The sequence below is a fragment of the Epinephelus moara genome, chromosome 19, assembly GCF_006386435.1.
Source record: "Epinephelus moara isolate mb chromosome 19, YSFRI_EMoa_1.0, whole genome shotgun sequence".
NCBI classification, from domain to species: Eukaryota; Metazoa; Chordata; class Actinopteri; order Perciformes; family Serranidae; genus Epinephelus; species Epinephelus moara.
Window position 1 is genome coordinate 12,744,492 of NC_065524.1, and position 26,745 is coordinate 12,771,236.

The following is a 26,745-nucleotide window of genomic DNA, read 5'->3' on the forward strand; positions in this document are numbered from 1 at the left end:
TCACCTCACCCTGACACTGCACATAAAACTGTGCTAATTTAAGGTGAGTGTGACTGTGAAACACATCTACATATCATTTAATAATTCAGTTGAAAATATTTACCCTCAAAGTCAAAGCCACACTTAATAAACCCTGTACATAAACATGTTTATTTTCTCTTTTTACAGCAAGTTAATATGCAGGTTCAAAATGTCTAATCAGACATTGGTACACAACATGAGGTGCCAAAATCAACTTCAGTGGGGGAGAACTGGAAATTAGAAAAAAAAGGCATTGCCACTTCTCATACAAGTAGGGTACATACTGTATTTACACAAAATGGAAAAAAGCGTTTGAAACACTCCGCAGCACTGTGTGTGGTTATGAAAACATCTAGTTTTTAAGTGTACATAAACTTCACTTTGTACAGTATGTTTTGCGGAAACAAAGCAATCGCCTCATTCCTTCTGACATTCACAAATGATGTTTCAGGTTAGGCAACGAAAAGAACATGAGGGAAATGGCTTACCAGAAGATGTAGAGCCTTTTAAAGCTTTAAATAATATATGAAATTAAAACTAATGCATCCATAAGCAGGCCTACTGGTCGTCAAAATGTACCGTTACACTTTGAGACAGAAGTTGCTCACAATCAGAAAAAGAAAAAAACAAACTGACAGCGCTGACTGAAGTGGAATTTGATGAGCAGATGGTTTGGTGAAAACTTCATGCAATTTCAGGCAAGATGTAACAGCGCCACCAGCCCCTTCCCAAGCACCAAACAAAAAGAAAAAAAAATCTTTTTTTTGTTGTTTTAACTGAATGATTCGTTTAAAAAAAACACCCTGTAGTAAATCTGTACAACGAAAATACATTTGGGATCTACATCTAAAGGTACATTATTAAGGTTATATACACTCCCACCCATCCATATATTATCTTTACAAGTAGACTTCATTCAAACCCAAACATTAAGAAAACCCCGACTAAACGGGGGAAATGGGATCACATCAAACATCCATTTAAAAATCGGTTCTTACTGTACCTCAACCGTTGATCAGCCCCTCTGTTCTCGTCTGTACAGTAAACTACAGCAGGACTAAAATCTCCCTCATCAACTGGATGGACTGCTACTGTAACAGGGAATTAAGAATCGTCACAATGGGGGAATGATTCTCGAGTGACGACAGCTTTTTATAATCATCTTTTTGCAGTGGAACTTAATCGGAACAAACGACTGAACTGTGTATTAACGATATTTCGAGTGACTTCAAGAATACAAAATAGAAATCAAGTCAGAATACGGGCCAACTCTGAGTATTCTGACCCAATAGAACAAAAGGCTTTCAATACATTTAGGCCTCTTCACTGAAGAGAGCTACACCATTCCATCAATAAACATTTATTTTCTCTGGTCTCAGGTGGGTTGAGGGTTGGAAAAGAGAAGCCATGTCAGCCTTAAACACTTGCCCCGACGTTTTTGTTTGAAAGCAACCGATAAAAACAGAACCTTGTGTTTGAGATCTCTTCCGCAGATTTGCTCTTGTTCTGAGTTGCGGCGTTGAAATTCATTCAGAAAATGGAAAAACTACATTGTACAAAGTGAGATCCTCACAATCTCTTTGCAAGAAAGAAAAGTAATAAAGAATGACTTGTGCCCGCCGTCTTTCAGGATACATGTAGGCAAATCCATTAATATCCCTGTGTTGCTGCTTCGCTTCTTAGTCAATTTTCACATTTGTGTAGATCTTCCTCACGAAGGCACTTGTTCCCATGTATCCAACGGCACCTGGAAAACAAACGTGACTTTCTTTTAGGTGGCCAGGCAACAGCAGGATATCACTCTATGCTGACTTTGCAGGTAAATCCATCACAGTACAAAAAGATTACAGGTGAAGGTACCCAATAAAACTTTTGAGGAAGAAAAAGCACATCCTATGTCTACAAAATGAACAGCCAGACATCCAGCAAACCCAGAGGGCACTCTAGAAGTTGTGCTGATTAGAGAAAGTTCCTCAAAGGTGCTTTGAGGTGTAAGGTGCCGGACGTGGCTTATTACTCTTCAAGATGAACAATGAGTTTGGCTTGCAGCTGCTGAGGAAAAGTCTACTTAACTGCACTTCAAGCTGAAGAACTGATGTGGAAAAAATGTTCGGGCTACTCTGAAAAGACATCAGGCTTCAAGCAAGAACTACTGTACAGATCAGTTCCTCAGTGGCACGTGTAAGTAAAGTCTGCCTCTCTCAATGGGGGGGGGGAACAATACATTTTCTGTTACTGTGTTATCATTATGGTTTGAAAATTTACTTAGTTTGACTTTCTTTTTTCTATTTTATTGGAATATTTTTACGTGACATTCGGTGTCACTGTCCAGGGGAACATTCTAGATTGCACCCAATAGTGTAACACCACCTGCTGTGTCATATTCTCACATCCATCTCCACGACTGTCCCTTTGACCATCTCCCATCTGAATCATGGGCTGCCTTGGTTTAGCAGGATGTTTTTTAGCACCCAACCGCAGGTCAAACCAATCTCTCTCTCTCTGTGTCACACTGCCATGCTGCTTTAATAACATGTTGTTTTGTGTCCTCTGTGATTTCTCACACTGCTACAATTGTTATGTCTCTGTCTGCTGATGTCTGACAGCAGGACTTAAAGCTCTGCGGTGTGACGTTCCTCTCCTTACTCCTCGGTTACATTTTTGTGAATGACACTTGTCTATATATACTGAGGTAAACAGGGAGGTTTATATAGCACAGTTAAGAGGTTTTAGGGAGTCTGACTCTGAACACAGAAAAAAAAGTCAGAGGTATACTCAAATATTTGCATGAGGCCAAGTCTTTAAGAAAACTGCCACAAAATATTCAACAGTTTTGTGTCCTTGCTAATTAAAATTATCGACTGTTTGCCAAAATATCTTTGACATTGATTTTAAATTAACTGATGAAGTTGTGTCAGTATACTCCACATCTCTGGTGCTGTAACAGCCTTTGCAATTGCACCCTCTTGACTAAAAAACACTGAATTCTGTGAATATTATTAGTCACAGAGTCGTGAATTTCATCAGTTCAGTACAGTTTTACAGAACACAAACCACTGGGTGGAGGACTTACCACACATGATTCCTAGGGCGGTGCTGAACACAGCCATGTAGCCAAAGTAGAAGGATGTCTGGAACAGCCCGTACATCCTGGAATACAACAAGGATAAAACCACATGTAAGAAATGGTTTAGGTTTTTTATTTATCAATTTCATAATTTTTTTAATGAGCACTTTATGGAACTCATGTGGGTTTGTGGTTATTAAAGCCGAAAACTTACTTAGTTTTGAAGAAGTAGTAGTAAAAGGAGTACATGTAAACATAAACAGCAGTGGATGCAGCAGAGAGGAAACTTGTCCATTGCCTGGAAAGGACAGGATAAAAGTAAGTAAACAGAGACTAACAAATTGCATAGGTCATTTTATTCTTCAACCTCTTGAGTAGGGACTGAGGCAGGTGAACATGAAGGTTATGAAATGCAGGAAGATTATTCTCTACCACTAAACTCGAGGGGTTGGCGATGTATCAAATATACTGGATATATTAAAATATCATTCTATGTGCGACATGGCGAGCGCCCAAATCTTTAGAGAGCTTCCTAGCACATTTTATTATTTTTTTATGTATTAAAAGCAGGGCATGTTTACATGGAAGAAAGTCACTCTCCCTCTCATACACGCACAGACACAAACACCTCAAACTGATCAACCACAGCCACCGGTTTAACCTCCATCACTGAGTTCACATCACTTCAAAATTGAGGAAGAAACTAGAGTGGGTCTATCATCTGCAGGTGGTTCAGTTTCATGAGGGCAGAGGTGACACAAACTACTATCTTATGCCACAAATCTGTTCCATCACCTAAAACACCACCTAGTGCAAAACACTGCAATCAAGCCAGCCTCCACTTTGAAAAAGACGGTCAAACTAGCACCCATGTTGTTTTGCAGTATGTGTATATACTAGGCATTTCAGCAAGAGCGTGTAACAACTGACTTCCAAATAAAGCAAAGTAGCGGTGAACGTGAGACAATTTCACATGAAAAAAACAACAACTAGCGACTGTAACCTGCACTTAGAAGAATCAAATTTCAATTGCATGAATGATTACTCAAACTTAACACTGAATACATTTCCAAACACCACGTAGTCTTCAAAATGACATCACACCACCTCAGAGTGTCACTCAGACAATATCTGGACATTCTGATGTGGAATTTCAAAATTACAGCCCACTAAAATGTCATATACGAGCTGTGTTACCTCTAAATTCAGAAAACTTCACTAGAATGATCATGCTAGTATAATCATACACATCCTTTAAAAAGTTATGTTATTTTAGAGAAAATATCGATACATATATACTGCAGCAATGCCTAACAACATAGTGTTATTACATATAAGCTATATCCCCAGCCCTACTAAACTCTATGACATTGCTTTAACTGTACAGGAAAAGTCAGTAAAATGCGTCCACACTCACCATCTGTAGTCCTCAGCGTTGAGCAGGAAGTACGTGCACACGATGGTGACACACACAGTCACGATGCAGAGGATAACCAGGACCAGCATCATGAAGCCGTACACATAGTAGATTTTGTATGCCCAAAAGGATGTGAAGATGAAGTACCTGAAGAATGAGGACATGAATCATGTCACATGCTCTACAGATCACCGCACAAAAAACAAACCTCTCTGTATTACAGCACAGACTTACATTTCAATGAAAATAGACCCGAACGGAAGGATTCCTCCGAGGCAGACGATGACAGCCGGCTCCATGAACCTGAAACACGAGGTTCAACATATTAATGACTGTATATCCTGATCCCTGTACACAAGTGGTCACATCAGATTCCCCCCCTCCAGGGCAAAGGTGCACAGCTTATTGTGTTGTGGGAAGGAAAAAGGAAAAGAGAGACACGGATCAAGCAAAGACTGACAGCGGCCTGAAGTCACATCGACCATTTCCTGCTGGCAACTGGCCACAGTGTTTGGCAGAAGGTTGTAAATGTTAATACACTCAGTTCATCGCTTTGCGATCTTTTATTATTCAGAGACTTTGTTTAGACAGCAAAGCCATTTCCTACTTCAGACCTGACGTCTTACACTTGAACACAGGCGCTACAGCACTTAGGATTCATTTCATGCTTTAACTGATCACTGATCAGTCATTACACTCCTCTCTACAATGATAAAAACACTGTCTGCCACGTTTGAAATCACGCTGGATGCTGCACAGTAAGGTTGTCAGAAGTGCTATGTTTTCAATATCAGCTGTTCAAAACAAACAATCTTAATTATATATTTGACACTATTAAAAGTGTTTAAAACAATAAGATCTTGGTTAATTTTACATTCAATATTTACTTAAGTACTGAGGCTATTAAAAAAATCAATTCTACAATCTGATTTCCATCCCAAGGCTGCACAGATGAAACAACAGGGAGGAAAATCAACTGGTCCTAACCTGTGGCTGTTTGAGCATTCTCTTTCTGTACCAACACTGTGTGCACATTGTTAATTAAAAAAAGGGGGGGAAAAAATCAAACTTTGTGTGCTTAGGATTTTTTTTCTGTTTGCCGTGGTATTGAAAGAGGTATTGGGTATCCTGTTTTATATTTGTATTGTTCTGTACTTCAGAACAATCCTGGTGACAACTCTACTGAGCAGTAGTACCCAGATCAGATGATTACTCTATCAATACACTTAGAGTATCTTACGTAACTAATTAATTTATCTTCTAAAAATCTCCCAGATTTGCTGCTTATTTGCTGTTTTTCTCCATTTCATATCACTGAGACATGGACATGTAGTTTATGAGGCTCATCCTGGTCATGATCAAATTCAGGATATGGTGTTTATATGAGTACAGAGAAATCAGATTATTCACATGCCCTGTATCCATAAAAAATACTAGTAACCCAGTTACTGATTACTGCAGTCCATTTGCGCAGGCACTGTGATGTTTACAAAAACCACCTGGCGATGGGAGATGAGAGCGCCAGGAATTATTAAACACTACACTTTACAGTTACAACTTTACAACTTAACTGCTAATTTCTTCTCTGCTGTGAACGCCAACAGCTGTCTGCTCTGAGCACATCCACGTCAAGCTGTTATGTAACTTGGCGAAAGCCGTGCCTGCACAGGTAGTTTGCAGCCCTCATTAACCGTGATGAGGTGTATACATGCAACAATATCACGATTTATTTTAAAGTACTCCAGGTAGCATATTCAGGTTATTTATAAGGGCTTATCAAAGTTTCTAGAACGGGATATGTCTCTCATAAATAGGTTATTCATGCCCGCGTAAACGTACTCATTGTAAATTGATTATTCGTGACAGTGATAATTAGAAATTAAATTAATAAAGCTTTTTTCCCCGTTATAAGCATAGAAAAGGTTAATTGAGAATAATAATTATTATTATGTGTTGTCTGTGATCGACAGCTTCTTTTAATTGATGTTTTTGTACAGTGTCTTACAGCGTAAGACTTTGAAGTGTCTCCAACTCCACTCCAGAGTCTCCACGGGAAATTCCTTAACATTCACCATACATGGAGACTAAAGTGACCCTGACTGTGTCGGGCCACACCTACCATTTCTTCTCAGGGATGGGTCTCGGCACAGCATTCACTCGGCAGGGGAAGTTCGGCTGGCCAGACAGATTCCTCCCCAGAATTGTTCCCACGAGGTTTAGCGGCAGAATGACAAAGAAGCAGATACAGCAGACAGCAACCTGCAGAAACAAAAACCATTAACATTCCACTGGGTGGTCCAGCATCCAGGGTGTTTTCAGATCCATCATCATTTATCTCAATTTTCCTTTGACTGTGTCCCAGGAATAGTTAGTTCAGCTCAATGCCATAACATAAACTGCTGAAATAGAGAGGTGCTGGATCTCTTGATTCCCAGATTTTCATAATGCTCTCATGCTCGAGAGGTATCATTGCCAAAAACACCAGTGCTCTTTAAATGAGAGGAACAAAGAAGAATGCATCCAGGCTCGTGGTTATTATCAGATGACCTTCAGGTTTGGCCATACTAAAAAAAACAAAAAACAAACAAAAAAAAAACATAACTGCCCCAGACTTTTTCACGTCTGCTGAAATAACAAATTTGGCTCATGCAGTTGGAACATTTTTTCATTTTCTGATTTCAAGATGGTTACTTGACACTTATGATGGATGTTATGTTGCGCTGACAGACACACAACAACTCTAGAGTGCTGTGTTGAGCCAACAAACAGCCGTTTGCAATTAAGTAACGGAGGAATTTCTCTGGAACGCGTTCACATTTTTCTTTTTTTACTTTTCAGCTAGGAAACTTTGGCACGAAATGCATGAGTCAATTCAACAGAGAAGAGAAACTGTCTCGAGTCAGAGGAACCAGTGTCATGTGGAATGTGTTTTATAGGATGTGATGTGTTTTTAATGTTCTTCAGATGAGGCAAAGGGTCATTTTCTAGCCTGAATCACAGACACATATTTTCAACATACACAGTGTGAGTTTTAACACTTGTGACCTAATACTGTCTGCACTATTTTCATTTCTTCAGTTGTCTATCAGCTCCATGACAGGCTACTCTATCATATCGCTTCCACCACAGTGCAGCAGAGCCACCCAGATAAACCGAAGCTGTTGATTCCAAGGATTGTCTTCATAACTCTGAGGTTATTAGGGAGGTGTCGCTGTGTCAAACCCACCATGGTGCCGAATGGGATGGCTCTGGAGGCGTGGTAGTAGATAGCGATGAAGTTGATGAAGAAGGCGGTGCCACACACCATGGCTGGGATCAAGAAGGCCCCAATGAACATTTGCTTAATCCATCTTCTGCCTGTAATATTCACACAAGTCAAACATAATGTGAGACATTCATGATAGCTTTTGAAAGGAAATAAAGCTGATAGTATCAAGACAGAGAGAGAATGTGTTGCACACACTTCTTTTTATATTACCTCCTTGTTTTGCATACAAGCTTCCCCCAAAGTAGCCATTGACAGGGGAGGTGGCAGCATACACAAAAATGGCTGTGCTCAGCATGGATCCTCTCCTGCAGAGAAAAATGATATGAGCGGAGCCCTGTGAAGTCCACTGCTCTCTTAGTGTTGGGCTTTATTCCTCTTGGAGCTGGTATTTCATATTTATGGTGTTTTCCTACACTAACGTCTCACCGTATATTTTTTTCAGCTGCATTTTTGTAGGGAGCTTGAATTTTGCCAGACAAAAACACAGAGATGTCTTTTTATACAGTTTCCCTCTGATGGATTGCATCTTTGTTTTTAGCTCAATGATTTGGCATTACTCTTTGGCAATATATTAATTGAGAGGAGATGAGATATTTGACTATTCCACTCGGAGTTCATCACATCTACCTATTTTACTAACATGGAACTGGATTCAAAATGGAAGCTGTTATCTAACCCCAACAATACTTTACAACCAGGTAGTTAGCTGCCGTCTACTCACTCTGTGTACAGATCCTCCACCATAGCGACAATGATGACGATGAGGGAGACAGAGAAGATCTGGCAGCCAGAGCCAATGAGCGAAGAGAAGATCAGTGGATGGCTTGACGGCCGAAACACATCACCATGTACCTGCTTCCACCCGTATTCATCTCCCAGGTCTCTGTCCTGATGGTGCATAGTGAGAAGGAATTTCAAAAAAGTTCTTGCACACCATAAAGCTACACCGTCTATCACTTGCACCCAAAACATTCCTGTCACTAAAACTCTTTAAAATATGATGACAAAACCAAAAAATGTAATCTTACTAACAATTCTATATACAGCGGATAACAATGTGCTCAAGTGCAAACTGCTAAGCTAATAAAAAATTACCATGTCATCCATTTCCTCCTCTTTGCTGTATCTGGCATAATCCTTTCTTAGTGTTCTCATCAGAATCATGGACACCAGACCCACCAGGAAAATGACCATCATGAAGGAGTTGAAGATGGAGAACCAGTGAATCTAATAACACAATGAATAAAAAAACAAGTTATTTGAAAAAGTAACTGTGCTGTTAAGATTATTAAATCATAAAAATAATATATCACACAAACAATGGCTCATAAAATAACTGCTCTAAGTGTCCTCAGCTTGACTGTACAAGTCAGGGCAGGAGACAAACGGTTTCATCAACTGGCTGTAGTCACTGGTGGGTTCTAACATTCAGACTCTTAAATCAGCCAAACTTCCTTTTGTAAAAAGCCCAGCTGGATTCTTGCCACAGTGGCAGGTAGAGTCAAAGAGTCAGCCAAAAGTTACCAGACTGGTCAATTACATCTTACCGGCCAAGGTACGAGGCTCAACTCGTACCTTGTGATAAGTCATACTTGAGTAGGCTGTTACAACAAGCCACTGGTGTTCTTGGTTTGCATCATGAAGCACAAATACCTGAGAATTAATACTCAACTCACCCTGTGCTGGAAGAAGGATGGATCAAGGTACTTGTCGAATCTGTCTTCAAACTTTACATCTGACTTCTTCCACTTCACCTGTAATGGCAAAGATTCACATTCATATAGATTACAAGACACACACTGCAGATGAACAATGAGTACTAACATTATAAAAGGACCACAAATTAATCATGCCGTACTCACAGAATAAGACATTGCGATTCTTGTGTTTGGCACGAGTCTGACTTTGCCTTCACTGGTCAGATTTACATCAACAATTCTGTTGCCATTGAAGCCGATCTCCAGTTTCTTGTATGTCCACAGGTAATGATCTTCTCCGTTTTCATCCGCCTCACCAACAATACCTTAAAAAAAGAAAGAAAAAAAGACATGGACTGAATTAGAGATCTGGTCCTTACGGCCAAATGGACAGGTGTAAACACTGAGCCCTCAGTTATATCAATTAATAATCAGGGTGTGTAAATGCCAAATAAAGGTCACTTGCTACACTGCTCATTAACTCTGTTAACAACATCATCTGTATTCATCTGTTACATTCAGTCTTTAGACTTCAGCTGTTATCAAAGTTTGTCCCTGCTAGCCACTGTAAACAATCTCTAACTCTGAGCAAATCAGGCTGATGCAAAACAATCACTCCTAACTGGCCGCCTGTTTTCTAGGTCTTGAAAAACTGCATATTTATCCTTCTGTTTCTCGACTACATGGGGCCACGACAAATTTAATGTTAACATAGAAAGTCAACACTATTCCCTTGTGGCAACATATAGCCTAGCAGATGTGAGGCCACTAGGCAAAAAGTTTCAGTAATGAGAAAGTTTTACATAAAGGTCTAAATATACCTATGCCTCAAGTGATCACACTGCGTCTCATTATAGCATTGGTAGCAGGTATGGTTATATACTTCTATGAGAAAGCACATTATTCTGGATGACAAATTAATCTTGGCAGGCAATGTTTTAGTCTAGTTTAGCAACCTTGGGCAGGTGAGCGAAAGCTAACTTCATACACTGAGGGAAATGTTGCTGCAAGTGTGTTGTCAGAAAAAAAGTGATTAACTAGAGATCTGCTGCTCCAGGCTTGCTGTGAACAACCCTAACCAAACGTGTCATTGTCTCAGACAAGATAAGTGCACTGGTTCAGTAACCACGCTGGCAAACCGGACATGAGGCTAAAGTCTATATTTATTTATTGTGATTAAGGCACGACTGCATAAAATACAACATGGAGATCTGTGTGAGTAAAGGCTTGTGCCCCACCCACTATCAACATCAGCTTACAGTTATGTTTGAGGAACTGTGGGAGTGGCACCACTGTACAAACTATTACGGCACATCCAAGTGACCACACAGACAGTTAGAGAATCAAGAGGAGTCTGTAATGACAGTGGCTCATTAATATGCTTCTAAACAACAATGGAGCACTTCCTAGTCAAGGTTGGCATCAAAAGCTCTTTTCCACCTGTGAAAGCACCAATGCTACAAGTTGTAGGAGTGCAATTACTCACAAGATTCAAGGTTTGATTTGGTATGTCAAGCTGGGTTTATTATTGACACATTTTCAGTAAAGCAGAAATAAGGAGTGCCCTTAAACAACAACATTTTAAGTAATTCTAGCATTTCAGTTTATTAAAATATGTTGCATATGTTTATCCATTTTTCTATAACCACTTATCCTGTAAGGTTGCAGGAGGGCTGACGCCTATCCCAGCCGACATTGGGTGGGAGGTGGGGTACACCCTGGCCAGGCTGCCAGACTATCACAGAGCTGACATATAGAGACAGCCAACCATTCACACTCATATCCACACCTACGGACAAGTACAACTACTGGACTGTGGGAGGAAGCCTGAGAACCTGATGAAAACCCAAGCTAGCATGGGGAGAACATGCAAACTCCTCGCAGCCAAGCGAGCTCGAACTTGAACACTCTTGCTTTGAGGCTACAGTGCCACCCACTGCACCAGCATGCCGTCCAAAATTGGACATTCGTGACTTCATAATTAAACAGTGGAGTTGTATCTGATTGGTGTAGAGTGGACTCTCGACAGCATATATCACAATAGATACAGCTCTCTACAACATAACAACAGCGACCAGATAAGATGACAGTAACTTAAGAAAGCAACTAATCAACCCGAACACTGCATTGTTCAACAGATTCTGAACAAAAAAACATGCTGAACCCTTGAGAGTCAGCACATGGACTGTGTTGAGTTGCCTTTCACTAAGCCATTTCATACATGATATTGGTGCATTGTTACACCCCTAGAAGATTGGTCAAGGATGGAATGGACAGTCCCACCCATGAATAAGAACTGGTTTAACATCTCCAATATTAAGATAAACACCCCCATACACAAGAGACCAGTGTCACTGCATACCTTTGGAAGAGGCTAATGAGCTATTAAGCGAGTCAGTAACTCATAACAGATGCAGAGTGGAAGACAGATAGTCAGAAAATACTACAGTAATACTCCAAATCACAGGGAAACTCACAACACAGAGATTCAGTATCTGGTCAGTTCTTTGACGTCTTTCAAGCCTAGTAGGCAGTTTAAAAAAAAAAAAAAAGAAAGAAAAAAAAAAGAAGAAGAATTGGAGTATCACTTACCCCAGATGGGCAGGTCGTCTATGTACATTTGGTACCAGTAGTGATTCTTTATGGCATAGACAAAGGCATCCCGTTTGGCTTTGTCCAGTTCAATTTCACAGTATGTTGTCTGCATGACTTCATCTACAGGGATCACAAATACAACATTATTTTTGTTGTGTGGAAAAGAATAAAACTACAGATGACAAGCAACAACTTGTTATTTCAATGCTCTCATCTGTTCAGATGTATTCAACAGGTGAAAGTCGTTGACACAGCACCTTTGAACTTGATGTCGAGCCCGCTGAATTCAAGCTCCACTCCCTGCAGAGCCTCTCCAAGTGTTTCATGGTAATGACTGATGGTCTTCTTGGAGCCCGCGCAGAAGGGCAAAGAGAAGTACTTGTATGTCTCCTGTCGGTTGTGGTAAGGCCCCACTGTGTTCATCCATAAAACTACCTCCTCCTTATCTGTGTACTGCAAAGGACAAACAAGGGCTCTTATTGTAATGTCCAGGCATGCTACACCAGTTCTTCTTGTCCTACTGGTTTCATATTTTGGTTATTTGACATTTTACAAGAGCATTTCTGAGACTTACACATAACTTTCAACACACGTTCACCCTCATATCAGTAACAAAACAGGTACAGATATATTTGATTTTGACACTGAGATTAAAAAAGATGAGTTATCTAGAGTAAGGTTACCATCACATTCCCACTAAAACTGACTATTGCATTCAAATTCATGCAAACATAATAAAATGTAACACCTTTATCGCTACGTGAGTGTGACACGTTATAAAAAATGGTGATACGTTGACTGTTTGCTGACAGTCAAGGAAGTTAACTTCAATGCTACGTCCGCTTGTAATTGATTGACACCTCTCACGCACTAGACAGTGGCATTTTGTGCAGAATACAATGTAATACACATTATCAACTTGTTAACCAGTTGTAATAAGGGTGTCTCAGTCTGATAAAAGCGAATAAGAAAATAAAAGCCGAGAGGCCCTGACGTTTAACCGGTGTTTCTGCATAATGTAACGTTCGCTGATATAACAACCATCGCAGTCACCACTTCGGATAAATCCTAAGTGTTTGAATTCTCTTAAGGCTAAAAGCTTTCCACGTACATTATGCCATTAGTTGAGATTTTGTTGAACAACTAACTAACCCTAGCTAGCCTAACTTGAGCGCAGTTTCCGCCGGTGCTCAAGGAAAGCTTGTGAAGACCAGTGTGGAAGACGTGCTAACAAGCTAGCAGGCAAACGTTAGCTATAAGCACTTAGGCCGATAAGTGGTGACAAGTTAGCTAGCTAATTGATAGCCTATCTGTTCAATAGCTCACCAAGTATCGATAAATAAACCGACAGGCCGAGCAGTACAGTCTGTCCTGTCTGTAATTATGTTGTCTTGGAGGCAGCTAGCCGTCGCAGCTACAGTTAGCAGGTTACACAGAGCACAAACGTCCATTATTTTCAAGGCTCCCCCTTTTCAATCGGCCTCTCAAAACGCCGTCTTACCGTGTGTTCATGTTCATCTGCGTCGACAGGTAATAAAGAGCCCACTATAGCGAGAAAGGCCGCCGCTGCTACCTTCCACCTGGAAGATCCCATTATTTTCATAGAAAGTATGCAGAAAGATTGGGGATGTTAGCTTTGTAGGGCTATCCCACCTTCTTCCTGGTTGTATGACAGAGGCAATTTTAGGGATGCTCTCGTACGCATATGGCGTAAGCGCTTGACGAGCGCACATCGCACGTGCGTCGGATTGGCTGAATGGAGTCATATGACTCACAGCCACCAGTCACAGCGGAAAGCGATGGAGCAAACGGTGAATAAAGAAACTCTGTCGGCATCGTCCGCAACCTTCAGCCACGTCATCCGACTGCCAAGACGGGAGCTTCTCCTCACCTTTGACAGAGCTGGTGCATGACACATGATCCGGGCGCACAACAAGTCTGTTCACTGTCCGATGAGGCTTGAAGTTGTCTCAACAATATCTTATGCATTGTTATGGGCAGTTCAAAGCATTTAAAACAACACCAACCATTCATGTTATCTGTTGGGACTGCATTTTTTATGCTCCTCTGAGGATCAGGGGCGTCTTAGAAGGGAAAAAAGTGGGGCTGATTGCCCAGAGCCCCATTTGGAGGAGGTCCTCGAAAAGCTTGGAATTAAAAGTTTGGTTTTCTTTGCAATCTCTTATTTCTAAGTAACAAGTACCATAACTAAATTAGATTTGGAAAATAAGTTGGTTAAAAGACTGAACTTTGTATCAAAAAGTAGTGGAAGCTCTCTAAGGGTTCCTCTCACTCCTTTCAGGTGCAAAATGGTTTAGTCTGCCCCACACTAGGATCTAAACACAGCTAGAGCCCAGTGAGTTGCTGCTGGAGCACTAGCGTACACTGTTATTTCTTTTCCCCTGAAAGAAAAGTTAGAGTTCCACAAAAAGAAAGGAAAGGGGAAGAAAGCAAACTGACTTTGAAAAAAAAACAATCAAAATGTAAAGGGGAGAGACATGGATCAAGAGAGGGAGGGCAGGGGGCCCGCAGAGACTGCTCAAGCATAGGGCCAAGAATTTGGTGCTCCATCCCTGCTTGAAGTTGTTTGAACAATATCAGTCTTTTCATGCAAGCATTCAAAGCATTCACAACAACCTCAGCCATTTGTTTTATCTGTTTGGGTTGCATTTTCATGCTGCTCTGAGGATAGTGCAGATAATACCACAGGCTAAGACCTTCCAGTTAACAGATGTATTATTGAGAATATAATATAAATATCTACCAAAGAACCTACTCCACTAAGTCATTGATAAGTTGGTTGTACTTCTCTTATCAGAACCACAACACCCAAGTATAATAAAATGGGCTTCATGTTTAACAATGCTTGTTTACAGCAGTAGTTCAAAGGTACTCCGATTTTATTCTACTTTCAAGATACCATTGTACAAATGTGGGACAGCAGTGGTCAAACCTTGCCTTTGTAGAAGGAGACAGATCCAGCTTCTTTGACTATTTAAAAGTCAAGCCAGTAATTACAATGTATACTGGGGGGAGACACACTTCACCCAATATTCAAATATGCTTAAAATACCCTCCCCAATATATTGATAAAAAACATAGATCAGAAACATTTGCTAAGCTTTGACAGTACTACACAGTGCTATCCAAAGTAATCACTAGCAAATCTTACTATATAATGACGAAAACTCTGTCTGTGGGTGTATGGGTGTGTCTGTTCCACGTTTTTCTCCTCACTGACTTGGTCAATCCATGTGAAATTTGGCACAGTGGTAGAGGGTCATGGGAGGATGCGAATGAAGCAATATTACATCAGTTGGCCAAAGGGGGGTCGTAGAGACATGAAACTTTGCACAGAGATGCCTCTCCTCATGAGGAGCAAATCTGCTTCAAGAACCCGTAACTTCTGGTCATATAGATTTTCCGCCATTTCGAATTTTTTGAAAAACACTTAAAATCAATCTCTTCCTAGGAAGTTTGACCGATCTGCATGAAACTCTGTGAACATAATCTAGGGACCAATATCTAAAGTTCCCTCTTGGCAAAAGTTGGAAAACATCACATAAAGGTGTATAACATCTCAAGGGTTTCACCGATCACCACACAACTTTGTAGGCATATGACCACACATAATCTGAGGGGACCCCTCCATTATTGACCCAATCAAACAAAATGGGGGCGCTAGAGAGCTAATTTCTTATCTAGGCCGAACCGCCATATTGATTTTTACTAAACTTGGTAGATATGTAGAACAGGACGCCTCAAGGTGACTGGAGAAATTTAACTCTAATTGGCAACTGGGTGGCGCTATAACAACAGAAAAATGCTTAAAAATGGCCAAAATGTGAGCGATCACTGTGGCTCCCCCTGTGGCCAAATGTTGTTGGTTTTTTTTCCTAATTTTTGGTATGACTAAGTCATGGTATGGTATGCTGTACATAATCACAGAAACTGTCAGTGTGTCACTCTGTCAGTGTGTCATTCTGTCTGTCCCACGTTTTTCTACTCACTGACGTGGTCAATCTATGTGAAACTGCACATAGGCACTGAGGATTGGCATAGGTAGAAGGTGACAAAGCTACCAATGGGTATGATCTAGTTATAAATAATTAACAAGTTGTCATTATTATTACTACTGGTTTTAGTATTGCATGTTGGTGTATTGCAGCTCTGCATGTTCATTTATTGCATATTCATATAGTATACTGTATGGCTGTATTTGTTTATGATAATAAATATAATAAAATAGAGATTAGTTTTAAAATTCTGATTTTTTTTCTGAGCCCCAGACTCTGCAGCATATTTGGTCTCCCTAGTGTTGACTCCATGGCTACGGCCTTCTTATATGTGCTCTTGATTTTTAAATGTAATTTCATATCTACAAAATGCAATAACTGAATTTGAAATTCTAATGAGAGTTGAATTAATCAAAGAAAAAAATCTATTTGACCTCAGTACACAGTATGTAAATGTAGATGGGTATCAGTGCAAAAAGAGGTTGTAAGGCCTTATGAAAGGTACATCGTTTGTACATTAGAATAATCTTCTACGGTTTATAAGCAGGACCTGGTTCATCATCAAATGTGTTAAAAATACAGTGTAACATACAGTAGCTAATTGGATAAGGTATGCATAAAAGTGTTCTTGACATTGAGAGAAATCAGCCCAGACTAAGCAGATTTTTTTGTTCAAAGGAATACACCTTCGTGGATGTTTTACATAATCAAGTGCATTTGAACACACCCTAAAGCACAGGGACATTTGCAATGTTGTGCGTGCAACTACTCTTTAGTCACTATAGGTTTCCCCATTAATCTGTAAATTTTAGAGCCACAGAAGAACCGCAGTGTTTAAACAGACTCAGCAAGGCTTCTACTTTTATGCTGAGTTACTTGAACTCTGCAGGGTGGATCTTTCCCTCAGAGTTTTTCCTAATGAGACCAATATGTTAATGTGTGTTGTCTTAGAACAATGATCAGACAGACAGACAGGTAGTCAGATTTATTGTAAGTGAACTGCAATGACATTTAAACTTAGATTCTTCAAACGTATCTGAATGCACTTTATATTCTGTGATTAAACTAAAAGAATTTCAGCACCACAGACATTCCCCAGCTGCTCTCCTTGTGTTGCTCTGAAATGTCACTGACACTTAGACATCTTAAGCCTTGGATTACTGAACTCATTATCCAGTATTATAGATGAGCATTAATACCCCACAACAATGTCCATCAGAGGGCACCTATTAAAATGGCTCACACAAATTGGACTTCCAATGGGAATTGCTGTTTCCAGTTCTGATCACTTACAATAAATTGCCCACAGATTAAGGGTTGGAGAAACAGGCTCATAGCAAGTAAATCTTATTTTGAACAACTGTAACTGATCTAAAAACACATTTTAATATCAGTTTGCCTGAACAATTTTTGCATTTATTCTTAAAATAATGCAAACAAAAATTCTGGATTCACAAAAAAATTAAGTATTTAAATCACATAATTATTATGCATATAAATCTGAATGAAGTGTGTGATCAAATGAAACCACTGCATTGTGTCTTAAGTCTGTCAAGTCTTCTTCAGCCATCTTTCCAACATTACAGTGACAGCACAAACTTCCTGCAGAGGAGACATGATGAGATAAACATGATGTAGCAATAAAACAGATACATATTTGCTGAGTCAGAATATGATCAGTGTTCCAAGTGATCTCACTATCTCACTTTATGATATCAGGCAGACGGGGGTCTCTGTATAAGCCGTTGTGCAGATACCCCAGAGAACCTTCAAATGACACCAGCCTGACTCGTTCTGCATTCTGGACACTCGCTGCTAACTGGTGCATCTGGGAGAGAGAAGGAAAGAGTGTTCTGTCAATGCTACCTCATAGAAAACACCTAATCGGTTACAGTTATAGGAAAAATACAACCTCAGTTTATATTGTATCAGATGGAAAAGTGCTTTCTGTGCCAGTAATACCTGCTGAACATCATGAATGGGAGCGATGTGATCGTCCTCTGAATGAAGAAAAAGGATTGGGCTTCTCATTTTCTTCAAACTGCAGAATAACAAACACACATATTAAAGGGAAAATCGGGTGTTTTTCAACCCGGCCCCAACTGTCATATGTTTTTGGGTCCAAGTGACAAATGGGTACAGCAATTTTTTAAACTGGCCCGGTGTTGAGAAAGAGAGCGCTGTAGCTGGCAGCCGCAAAACAGTAAAGTCCTGCGGCTGCGGGGCAATAGCACACCGTCAACGTAAGTCTACTGAAAGGCTTTGTTTTTGCCACTGACAGGCTCAGATTGGTCTATACTGTGAGTGTCTGACAACATTTTGGAAAGGATCCCTACAGAGAAATAAAACATTTTTCTTTACATTTCGCAAACAGAGTGAATCAAAGATAGGTAAAGAAAAAAGTTTTATTTCTCTGCAGGGTCCTTTCAATAATGCTGCCAGACACTTAAAATACCAATCAGAGCCTGTCAGTGGCAAAAACAAGCACTTTTAGTGGACGTACATTGACAGTGCCCTACTGCCCCGAATGGATTACACTGCAGCCTGTATTGCAGCTGCTGGCTGCAGCCCTCTCGCTCAGTATTGAATCAATTAAAAAAATTATTGTTCCCATTGGTCACTTAGACACAAAAACTTAGAGTCCCGGGAGAAAAATTCCAAAGTTTCCCTATAGATCATTGCATTTTATTGGTTATAACAATCTTAATAGCTGATCAATGTTAGATATAATGCATCATTATTGCATGTTAGTATTTCATGAAAACTTACTTTTCCACAGTAGGAAAGACAAGCTTGTTTTCTGCCCATGGCTCCGGGAACAAGTATCCACAGCCCGGAAACTTCCAGTAATACTTTAAACAGTGAGCAAAATAAAACATTGAGAGGCTGTGCGGACTGTGTGGCAGCTTAATTAAATTTGACAAACCCAATATGAAAAGCAATATGTTAAATGAGCTTACCCAGCTAAAAATATGAATTAGCATCTCATGTTGAGTAGTATCACATGCACCCTCCAGCATCACACCATCAAAAACCTCACCTGAAAACAACAGGAAATGATCACTTAATTGAGATGTTCAAATTACTTCCTCTTATTTCTATTTGCCAAATCTCACTGGAAGCAAAACCTACCTTTCTCAATCAGTTTTGCTGCAGCGTTAGTGGCCACTCTGCAAAGGAGAGCCACATCTTCATTGTTTATATAGTTTCAACTAACAGTTTCCCCTTCAGCTATTCCTGAGGATAAATGTAGCTGTGGGCTAATTTCTGCCATGAATGAACCATGTCAATTAAATCATTTACTACGCAAGCAGAAAAATTAAAGGTAGCTAATTACAGCTAGCTGATTCATGCGGGTGGTTTAATTTTCTTTTTACAGTTTCTACAATTTCTCGGAGTAGCATTTTCTAAAAATTGTTTTCCTACTTTGTATGAATTTATATCTTACTGCTAGACATGATCATATCAAATATGATGAGATATGTCTGCAGTTTATATCAAGATCCTGCTGTAACACACTGTATTTTTGAGTTTCTGTGAATATCTGCTACCGACATCTTTCCAGACTGGATGTGACTTGCCTCAGTTTAACACTAAGAAACCTTTTCTTAAAGGAAAACTTCATCCATAAAATGATCATTTCTTTACCACTTATTCACCCCATGTTACCCTGAATTCATGACGACAGCTGTGCTTCTCTAGCACGCCTGCCCGGTGAACAAAGAATCCAAAAACAGAGAAAATTCCTGATGAATTGGAGTTAAGGGGGCCGTGTTTAACATCAGCAAAACTATATCAAAACATCCTTTTACAAACTCTCACACTCCTCATAAACAGTGCATAGATGAGTACCGTGCCTGTGCTGTTTATGCAGAAGTGTTTTCAATAGCAACATTTTAGCAAAAATGCACATGCTTGGGATGTACTGAGCATATGACTAGATAAATAAGACTTGGATTACAAGTTGTGTGAGAGTTTTGTTTTGTATTGTTTTGATATAGTTGAGCTGTCATTAAATGCAGCCCCCTGTGATTTTCAATCTTCATGAATTTTCTCCTTTTTTGGCTTCTTCGCTCACTGTGGAAGCATGCAAGAAAAACAAAGTTTTCTTCATGAATTCAACTCATCACAGGGTGAGTAATTGATGGACAAATGATCATTTGGTAAAGTACTACTTTAACAAGCTTCAATCACAAACCGCAACAGTGACAGTATATATCAAACCAAATTGTGTAGCTAATTACTATTATTAGAGAACTTTTTTGGCTCTTAACAGTTTTTTTGGTGTCATTCTCTGCTGAATGCAAAGTGTTTTGCACTGCACTGATTTCCTGTTGATATATTTTGTGTTTCTGTGTGGAGCTCTTATGGCGATCACTGCTCATGCTAACTGCTATAGGTTGCTGCTGTATTGTATCATCATCACCTATCAAGGAGTAAATGTTGCAGGCTGTCACGTAAAACTTTAATATTTCAAAAAAGAGGAGCATTCAATGCATATCCAAAACAGTGACCTGAATAGTTTTTACTTGTTTTACTCAAGTAGAGAAACTCTTTCTCTACTTGAGTAAAATGCTGTGGATTGGAAGTCTTTCATTACTGACCCAGTGCCAAGAGAGTGTCCCCAGATGACAACCAGGCTGTCTCCACTCCGTGCTTTGACCCAGTTATACAAGTAGAGGGCATCAGTGGTCAGACCGGCTTCAGTCGGCTCCCCGGTGGAATCTCCAAACCCTGCCAGAGTTTCTCACATCAACTATTGCCCACTGACAGATCTCAGAGGTGTTCTTGACGGCCACCAGGTGGCAGCCACTCAGAGGAAAACCAGCACTAGACACTGACCTTAAATTGAACTGTTGTCTTCTGACTGCCTTAGAACAAACAACTCATCAAACAGAAGAGCATTACTCTACATGTAATCGTATGCCTGCACATTATATTAAAACAATGTGAGAAGGTTGTGTGTTACAAATCAATAAGAAGACAAAGAAGCGCAGAGACGGAAAATATGTTTAGACAAAGAGTCATAAATCTTCATTTTCACCAACCTCTGTAGTCAGGCACCAGCACGTGGTAACCAAGTGCGCTCAATATCTGTTGACACATAATGCTTATTTGTCATCAAAATGACTATTAAGGCTTTTATATCTTTATCAGAGATTCAGAAGATGAATACGTTCGTGTTGGTGATCACTCACTTTTGACACTCCCACCCGATGAGGAGCCGCCCTGTTGGAATGATTCAGAGACAACACAAGTGCCAATAAGTTGGTGTTTTGGGAAAAAAAAAAAAATTTAATAATTTGTCAAGCTATTTTGAACTTTTACTCTCTGCTTCTTCAGGGAGCCAGCTATAATACAAAATGCATTATTTATCATACCTTGTGCCTGTGTTCCCATGAAGATATATGAAAACCGGATTTCCATTGCTTAAAGTGTTCTGGTACCATGCCAAGTCCTTCCCCTGTGCCTCTTTCCACTGACTTTCAGGGACAGTGTGCCTTGAACAGTTCAGAACAATACACCCGCTTAGAGACACGACCAATAACTGGATCATTAAAAAAAAGGTTCTTAGCCTCTATATATCTGTGCTGGAAAAAGAAAAAAGTTGAACTTGGCTTATACTCACCATACGCCAAGGGAGATTCCTTCCTCTGATGTTAAGTACATGTTGATGGTGTGATTAAGGGAGAGATCAGCAGGTTGGCTGAGGTCAACAAAGAATGGTAACCTGACTACAGACGAGAAAAGAAGAGAGGTGGGCCCTTTTTAGTGAGCAACTTGAAGATTTACAGTACTTCCCAAAGGCAGAGAGGGAATTCGCTTACTTCTGTGAGTGTAAACAAGGTGCTGGATTAATTCTGGGAGTATTTTCTGCAAGACAGGCACCAAAATAAAGATAAGAGAGAGGGGCAATAAGCCTCTTTTCAGCCACCATCGGGACCTGAGAACAGAGAGAAATAAAATCAATGTGACTACTGACATCTGACCATTATCTTACATAACTTGTGTCAGTAAAGGCAGAGACCCTCTAGGGGCCTTTGAGAAGTCTCCAGATCCTCTACAAGTGAACTCAAAACAATATTGAAATTTCTCTAACTAAGCCAAGTAAGAACAAACTACAACTGATGGGGACTAAGATCACTATGCATCACCATCTGTTAATTGAAAAGTAGTTATAACTGATGACTTTAAAGGAGCAGTGTGTAGGATTTAGTGGCATCTATCAGTGAGGACTGCAGATTGCAACCAGCTGAAACTTCTGCCACGTGCCCAAAACAAACAGACCTGGTGATAAAAACTGATAAAAATGCTGAACTTAGGTGCACATTAGCTCAGTGGGCAGTGCAAGCTGCCCATATACAAGGGTTATGTCCTTGCAGCAGCAGCTGCGGGCTCAGTCCCAGCCTGTGGCCCTGTGCCACATGTCATCCCCGCTCTCCTTCCCCCATTCACACACAGACTGTCCTATCAAATAAAGGCAAAAGTCAAAAAATAACGTTTAAAAAATGCTGAATTAAGCAGTTTCACATTACAAATCAGTGTTTCTCCAATGCCGTTAGGCTCGTCGCCGGTGGGCTACTAGCCCAGCACCTGCTAATGTGTGCTAACCTTTCATCTTTGATAACTTAAGATCCAGATGTTCAGAAGGTCTTTACCTTAAGCCAAATTATCTGCAGAGGTCTCCTCCTCTCTAAAACAAATTAACTCTGATAAAAACTGGTAAAAATGCTGCTAACAATTGTGGCTGGTGCATGAAAACATGAATGGCCCGATCTAGAGCCAGTGTTTGTTTTGTTTGTTTGTTTTTTGTGGGCTATTGTAGAGACATAATGTACCTATGTAGATATAAACGGCTCATTCTAAGGTAACAAAAACATGACTATTCTCATTTTCAGGTCATTATAAACGAAAGAAAACATACTTATTATATTATATTCAATTTCTGCCAGTATATACCCCTAAATCCTACACACTGGACATTTAAATCCCCTCTTTTGAACCAGATCAGCTCACACACAAAACATGTCCAGTATGAACAAGTGTCACAACACCATATCAATACTACTTCAACAATGGTGAAGTTTCACCACTGCCTCTGTTTTTCATCCACTTTAAATCTGACTTCAGTTGCAACTCTGCTTTATTTCAACTGCAGACGTTTTTGGATGACTCAGCAATCGTGAGGGTGCTGGAGGTGAAATTTACGAATCACTTTGCTGAACTGAATCACAGTTCAGTTCAGAGTCATTGTCAGTGACTGACTAACTATACTTTGTTCACTGTTCTATTGTTCAGATTTGAACAGATGTACATGGGAATGTGCACTCAAGTCCATTGGCATGTACCGAGCTGCTCCGCACATGTCCTACCAGTCTGTGGTTGTAGCACTGATATGGAAACATTAATATGGGAGAGAAGGACTGAATAATCTATCTAATCAAGAAGGCAGGCTGTCATTGGACTCAGTCTTGACTCCCCAGAGGCTACAGCAGAAAAGAGGATGCTATTCAGACTATTGCCAATTAATGGACAATACATCCCACCCCGTCCATTAACACTCTAATCAGCCAGAAGAGCCCTTTTAGTCCAAGACTGATTTCTCCACACTGCTCGAGGGAAACATATAGGAGGTCATTTATTTCAACAGCCATCAAACTGCTGCATCATCTGTCCAGAGTTAACACTTTTACTTTACTATTCACTTCTAACTCTTTCCTAGATGATGACCAAAAGCTCACACCAGATTTTTAATGAATGTACAACTGCAGTGCGATGTAATGTTAAACTTTAATTTTAATTTTATAGGACAACTATTTCTCTATTCATTTATGTGGTATTTTACAAAATAAATCATGCACTGTTGTCTTTTAAGTTTCTCCAACTGTTGTGAATATATGAACCTTATTATTTGTGACTTTTACTCACGTTTAGAAATACTGGTCTTTACAGTTTTTCAGAACACTTCCAGTCCTTGACTGTCCTTCACTTCCTTGTGTTGCAGTGGGAACTTATCTATCTTTAAAAGGGTCCTTTCCCAAGGTGTCTACAGGTATCAGGCACTTTCATTTAAAGCTATGAAACCTTTCTTAAGATAAATTGTATCCAAATTTAGGACCAATTTTTGGACAAATCTTTATTCAAGCATTGCAGGTAAATAAAGTTAAGTACGTGGTCTTGTGCAGAGGTAGGTTTTAAGTAGGAATATGTTTTTTAGAGTGAGTTAGGTCAATCTACATTTTGCCCACAGGGAAGTGCAAGTATAAAGTAAAAAGACAGTGTTAGGTTCAGTGGTGAGTTTAAAAATATGTTACATCAAAAACTTGACTTTCACGCAGAAGAGTTTGACTAATTTTAACAAAAAGAAATTAAAAGATGAAATAAACTAAATTTGATAAAATGTCTGTGGTGAATAAAACCTCATCAATCCAATTATTTGACTATCAACTTTTAAGGCCTAATATCAACATTGAAATTAAGACATTTTAAGACCTTTTAAGGACCTACATATACCCTGCTTTCCACTTTTGTTCATCTGTTTAAGACATACTAGGCTTCGGCAGTATCACATTTTTTACACCTTCATTCCTTCCTGACTTTTTCCCGGGGTATACGGTATATGATGGTTTTTGCGTTAAAAAAAAAAACGAACATTAAAGCTGAGCTACTGGTGATAAAGTCACTGACAGACATGCAAATGTATGTCGTTGTCTAGCTTATAATGTTGTGTTTCTAATATGTAATTTGCCTACTTGTCAAGTCTTCCTGGGCTTAAATACTTATACCCTAAAGAATAACAAACATATAGGAAATAAACGCCCCCATGACACTCGTTGCCATGGTGGATGCCGACACATGCATATGCTGAATGGCGAGGATGTGTTGAGTAAAATTATGTGACCAATAAACTGCTTTTGTAGAAATCATCTTGAGATGAAGTTATATCAGGTAAATACTCCCAAACAGGAGCTTTTCACAACTTCTCTAACGTTATCACAACCAATCGCAGTTGCTGTCTTTCTCAGCTCAGCTGCCTGTTCCACCAGTAAAGACTGGCCTCTGGTGGTGCATGCCGTGCATTACATCAGCTAAAAACAGCATCTCTGTATCAGTTTAACTAAAAGGGGAGTATCTTAATTTTTTGACAGTATTCAAAATCATATCTACAGGAACCCTTAATACCCCAGTGTACTGTAATATGTTGACACCACTTTAACCTATTACATACGCATTTCCTACATATCTAAAATATGTATTAATAAGTATTTGACACCTTTGCCCCACTGAATTTTAGATGTTTAACAGTCCTGGAGATGCTATTCTAGGATTTAGGTTGCACATTACATTTTGTTTAATGCACTTAATATGTTCTATCACTTTCTTTCTTTTTTCTTGCTATTGCTACATGGTTCAAACTTAAGTTCAGGGCTGTATTTTGACCTCCTACATCAGAATAAAAAAATCTAATCTTGTAGAAATGCAATCATAAATCTCTTTAAAATCCAATTTAGTTGATCAGGAAGTTATTGTTACTGGCCAAACCAGACGCACAGACGGACTTCCTTCACATGACAACCTGACAGCAACACTTAACTGCAAATTAGTAACACCAGAAAACAATCATTTGCAAAAATACGCTACTAAAACCCTAACCTAAGTGGAGTATGTTATTGAACTCGCTAACTCACGGTGTCCCCTCCTCCTGGACTCTTGCAGACTTCTGAGCTTTGCTGGCTGCGGAGGACGAACCATCCTGTTTGACGACCCTCTTCCTGGTCATGTTGACGTCAATATTGGCCAAATAAATGGAGAAAAATATATATTCAGCCTCTGTCCAAGTTGCTATGTTTTTCTGTCACTTGATTATCGGCCAATATTAAGTTTGAGCAAAGTACAATTTAATCGTGCTAGGGGGGGGTACCTGGGTTTTTTTTTAAGGTGGCACTGCTTTATATACTGTTCAGCTTATTACAAAGCACAGTACATGCAACACGTCACGCCACCTTAAACACAGCACACATACAGTGAAGTTTGTACTTTTACTTCCGGTCATTATTCTCAAAGACGCTGGAATGCAACCTGTTTTACTACACTAATTAGAGTATAAAATTACGTTTGACAGTACATGTCTCAGTTGACATAGACTTTTAAGACTGCTGGGAGTGAAATGTGTTTTTATTTAATTAAAAGAATATACATTTTGCTAGGTTCATGCAAAAGCCCAAATGAAAAACGTAAATAAATAAAACATACATGCATATATAAGAACAGAAAGCAAAACATCACTAAATTAAAAACAATTGGAAACTTCTCAACAAGCACTGTCGCAGTGCACAGTCTAGGGGAGACTGGGGATAGCTGCAACAATTTTGCATTTCTCTCAGTCACGCAGAGATTATTTAGACTAAACCAACCTTTATATATAAACTAAGCACAAAAAGTAAGGAAATTTGTGTTTGGTAGATTATTTCTTTGTTGTAACAGTGCTTCTTGGCAATAAATCTTATTGGAAAGCCTTTTTATTTCCCTTTTTAATGGTGCCACATTTGTAAGGAACGTGCATTTTGTGGGATGAGCAGCAGAGCTGAGTATGTGGGTTGTGCCCATGAAAAATTTGCCAAATCTTCTCTGCCAATGCCAAACAGCGTTTTTTGCTGTTGACT

General features: G+C 39.6%; 2 protein-coding genes across 2 annotated transcripts; both read right to left on the reverse strand.

Moving 5' to 3' along the window:
- Positions 1 to 129: 129 nt before the first annotated feature.
- Positions 130 to 13,768, reverse strand: tm9sf3 (transmembrane 9 superfamily member 3). Its single transcript, XM_050071067.1, has 15 exons — positions 13,567 to 13,768; positions 12,323 to 12,518; positions 12,063 to 12,185; positions 9,636 to 9,796; positions 9,450 to 9,527; positions 8,869 to 9,000; positions 8,495 to 8,661; positions 7,984 to 8,078; positions 7,732 to 7,862; positions 6,625 to 6,764; positions 4,740 to 4,808; positions 4,506 to 4,652; positions 3,303 to 3,386; positions 3,095 to 3,171; positions 130 to 1,768 (listed from the first exon to the last, which is right to left on the reverse strand). Exons 1-15 carry the CDS (start codon positions 13,666 to 13,668, stop codon positions 1,701 to 1,703), a joined length of 1,770 nt encoding a protein of 589 aa, XP_049927024.1. The 5' UTR covers positions 13,669 to 13,768; the 3' UTR covers positions 130 to 1,700.
- Positions 13,769 to 17,051: 3,283 nt separating this feature from the next.
- On the reverse strand, positions 17,052 to 25,978 carry LOC126406646 (lysophosphatidylserine lipase ABHD12-like). Its single transcript, XM_050071073.1, has 13 exons — positions 25,771 to 25,978; positions 21,910 to 22,025; positions 21,711 to 21,816; positions 21,463 to 21,582; positions 21,280 to 21,310; positions 21,130 to 21,175; positions 20,686 to 20,815; positions 19,214 to 19,251; positions 19,042 to 19,121; positions 18,851 to 18,933; positions 18,044 to 18,122; positions 17,788 to 17,909; positions 17,052 to 17,683 (listed from the first exon to the last, which is right to left on the reverse strand). Exons 1-13 carry the CDS (start codon positions 25,860 to 25,862, stop codon positions 17,662 to 17,664), a joined length of 1,065 nt encoding a protein of 354 aa, XP_049927030.1. The 5' UTR covers positions 25,863 to 25,978; the 3' UTR covers positions 17,052 to 17,661.
- Positions 25,979 to 26,745: the final 767 nt, after the last annotated feature.

Coding starts and splice junctions, on each gene's coding strand:
- tm9sf3 (XM_050071067.1), bottom strand. CDS start 13,668: ATGAAAATAATGGGATCTTCCAGGTGGAAGGTAGCAGCGGCGGCCTTT. Junction 9,001..9,449: donor CATCCTTCTTCCAGCACAGG/GTGAGTTGAGTA, acceptor TTGTGTTATTAG/ATTCACTGGTTCTCCATCTT. Junction 6,765..7,731: donor CCATCCCATTCGGCACCATG/GTGGGTTTGACA, acceptor TTGTTTCTGCAG/GTTGCTGTCTGCTGTATCTG.
- LOC126406646 (XM_050071073.1), bottom strand. CDS start 25,862: ATGACCAGGAAGAGGGTCGTCAAACAGGATGGTTCGTCCTCCGCAGCC. Junction 22,026..25,770: donor GTCCAGGAGGAGGGGACACC/GTGAGTTAGCGA, acceptor CTCTGTTCTCAG/GTCCCGATGGTGGCTGAAAA. Junction 18,934..19,041: donor TAATTCATATTTTTAGCTGG/GTAAGCTCATTT, acceptor CACTGTTTAAAG/TATTACTGGAAGTTTCCGGG.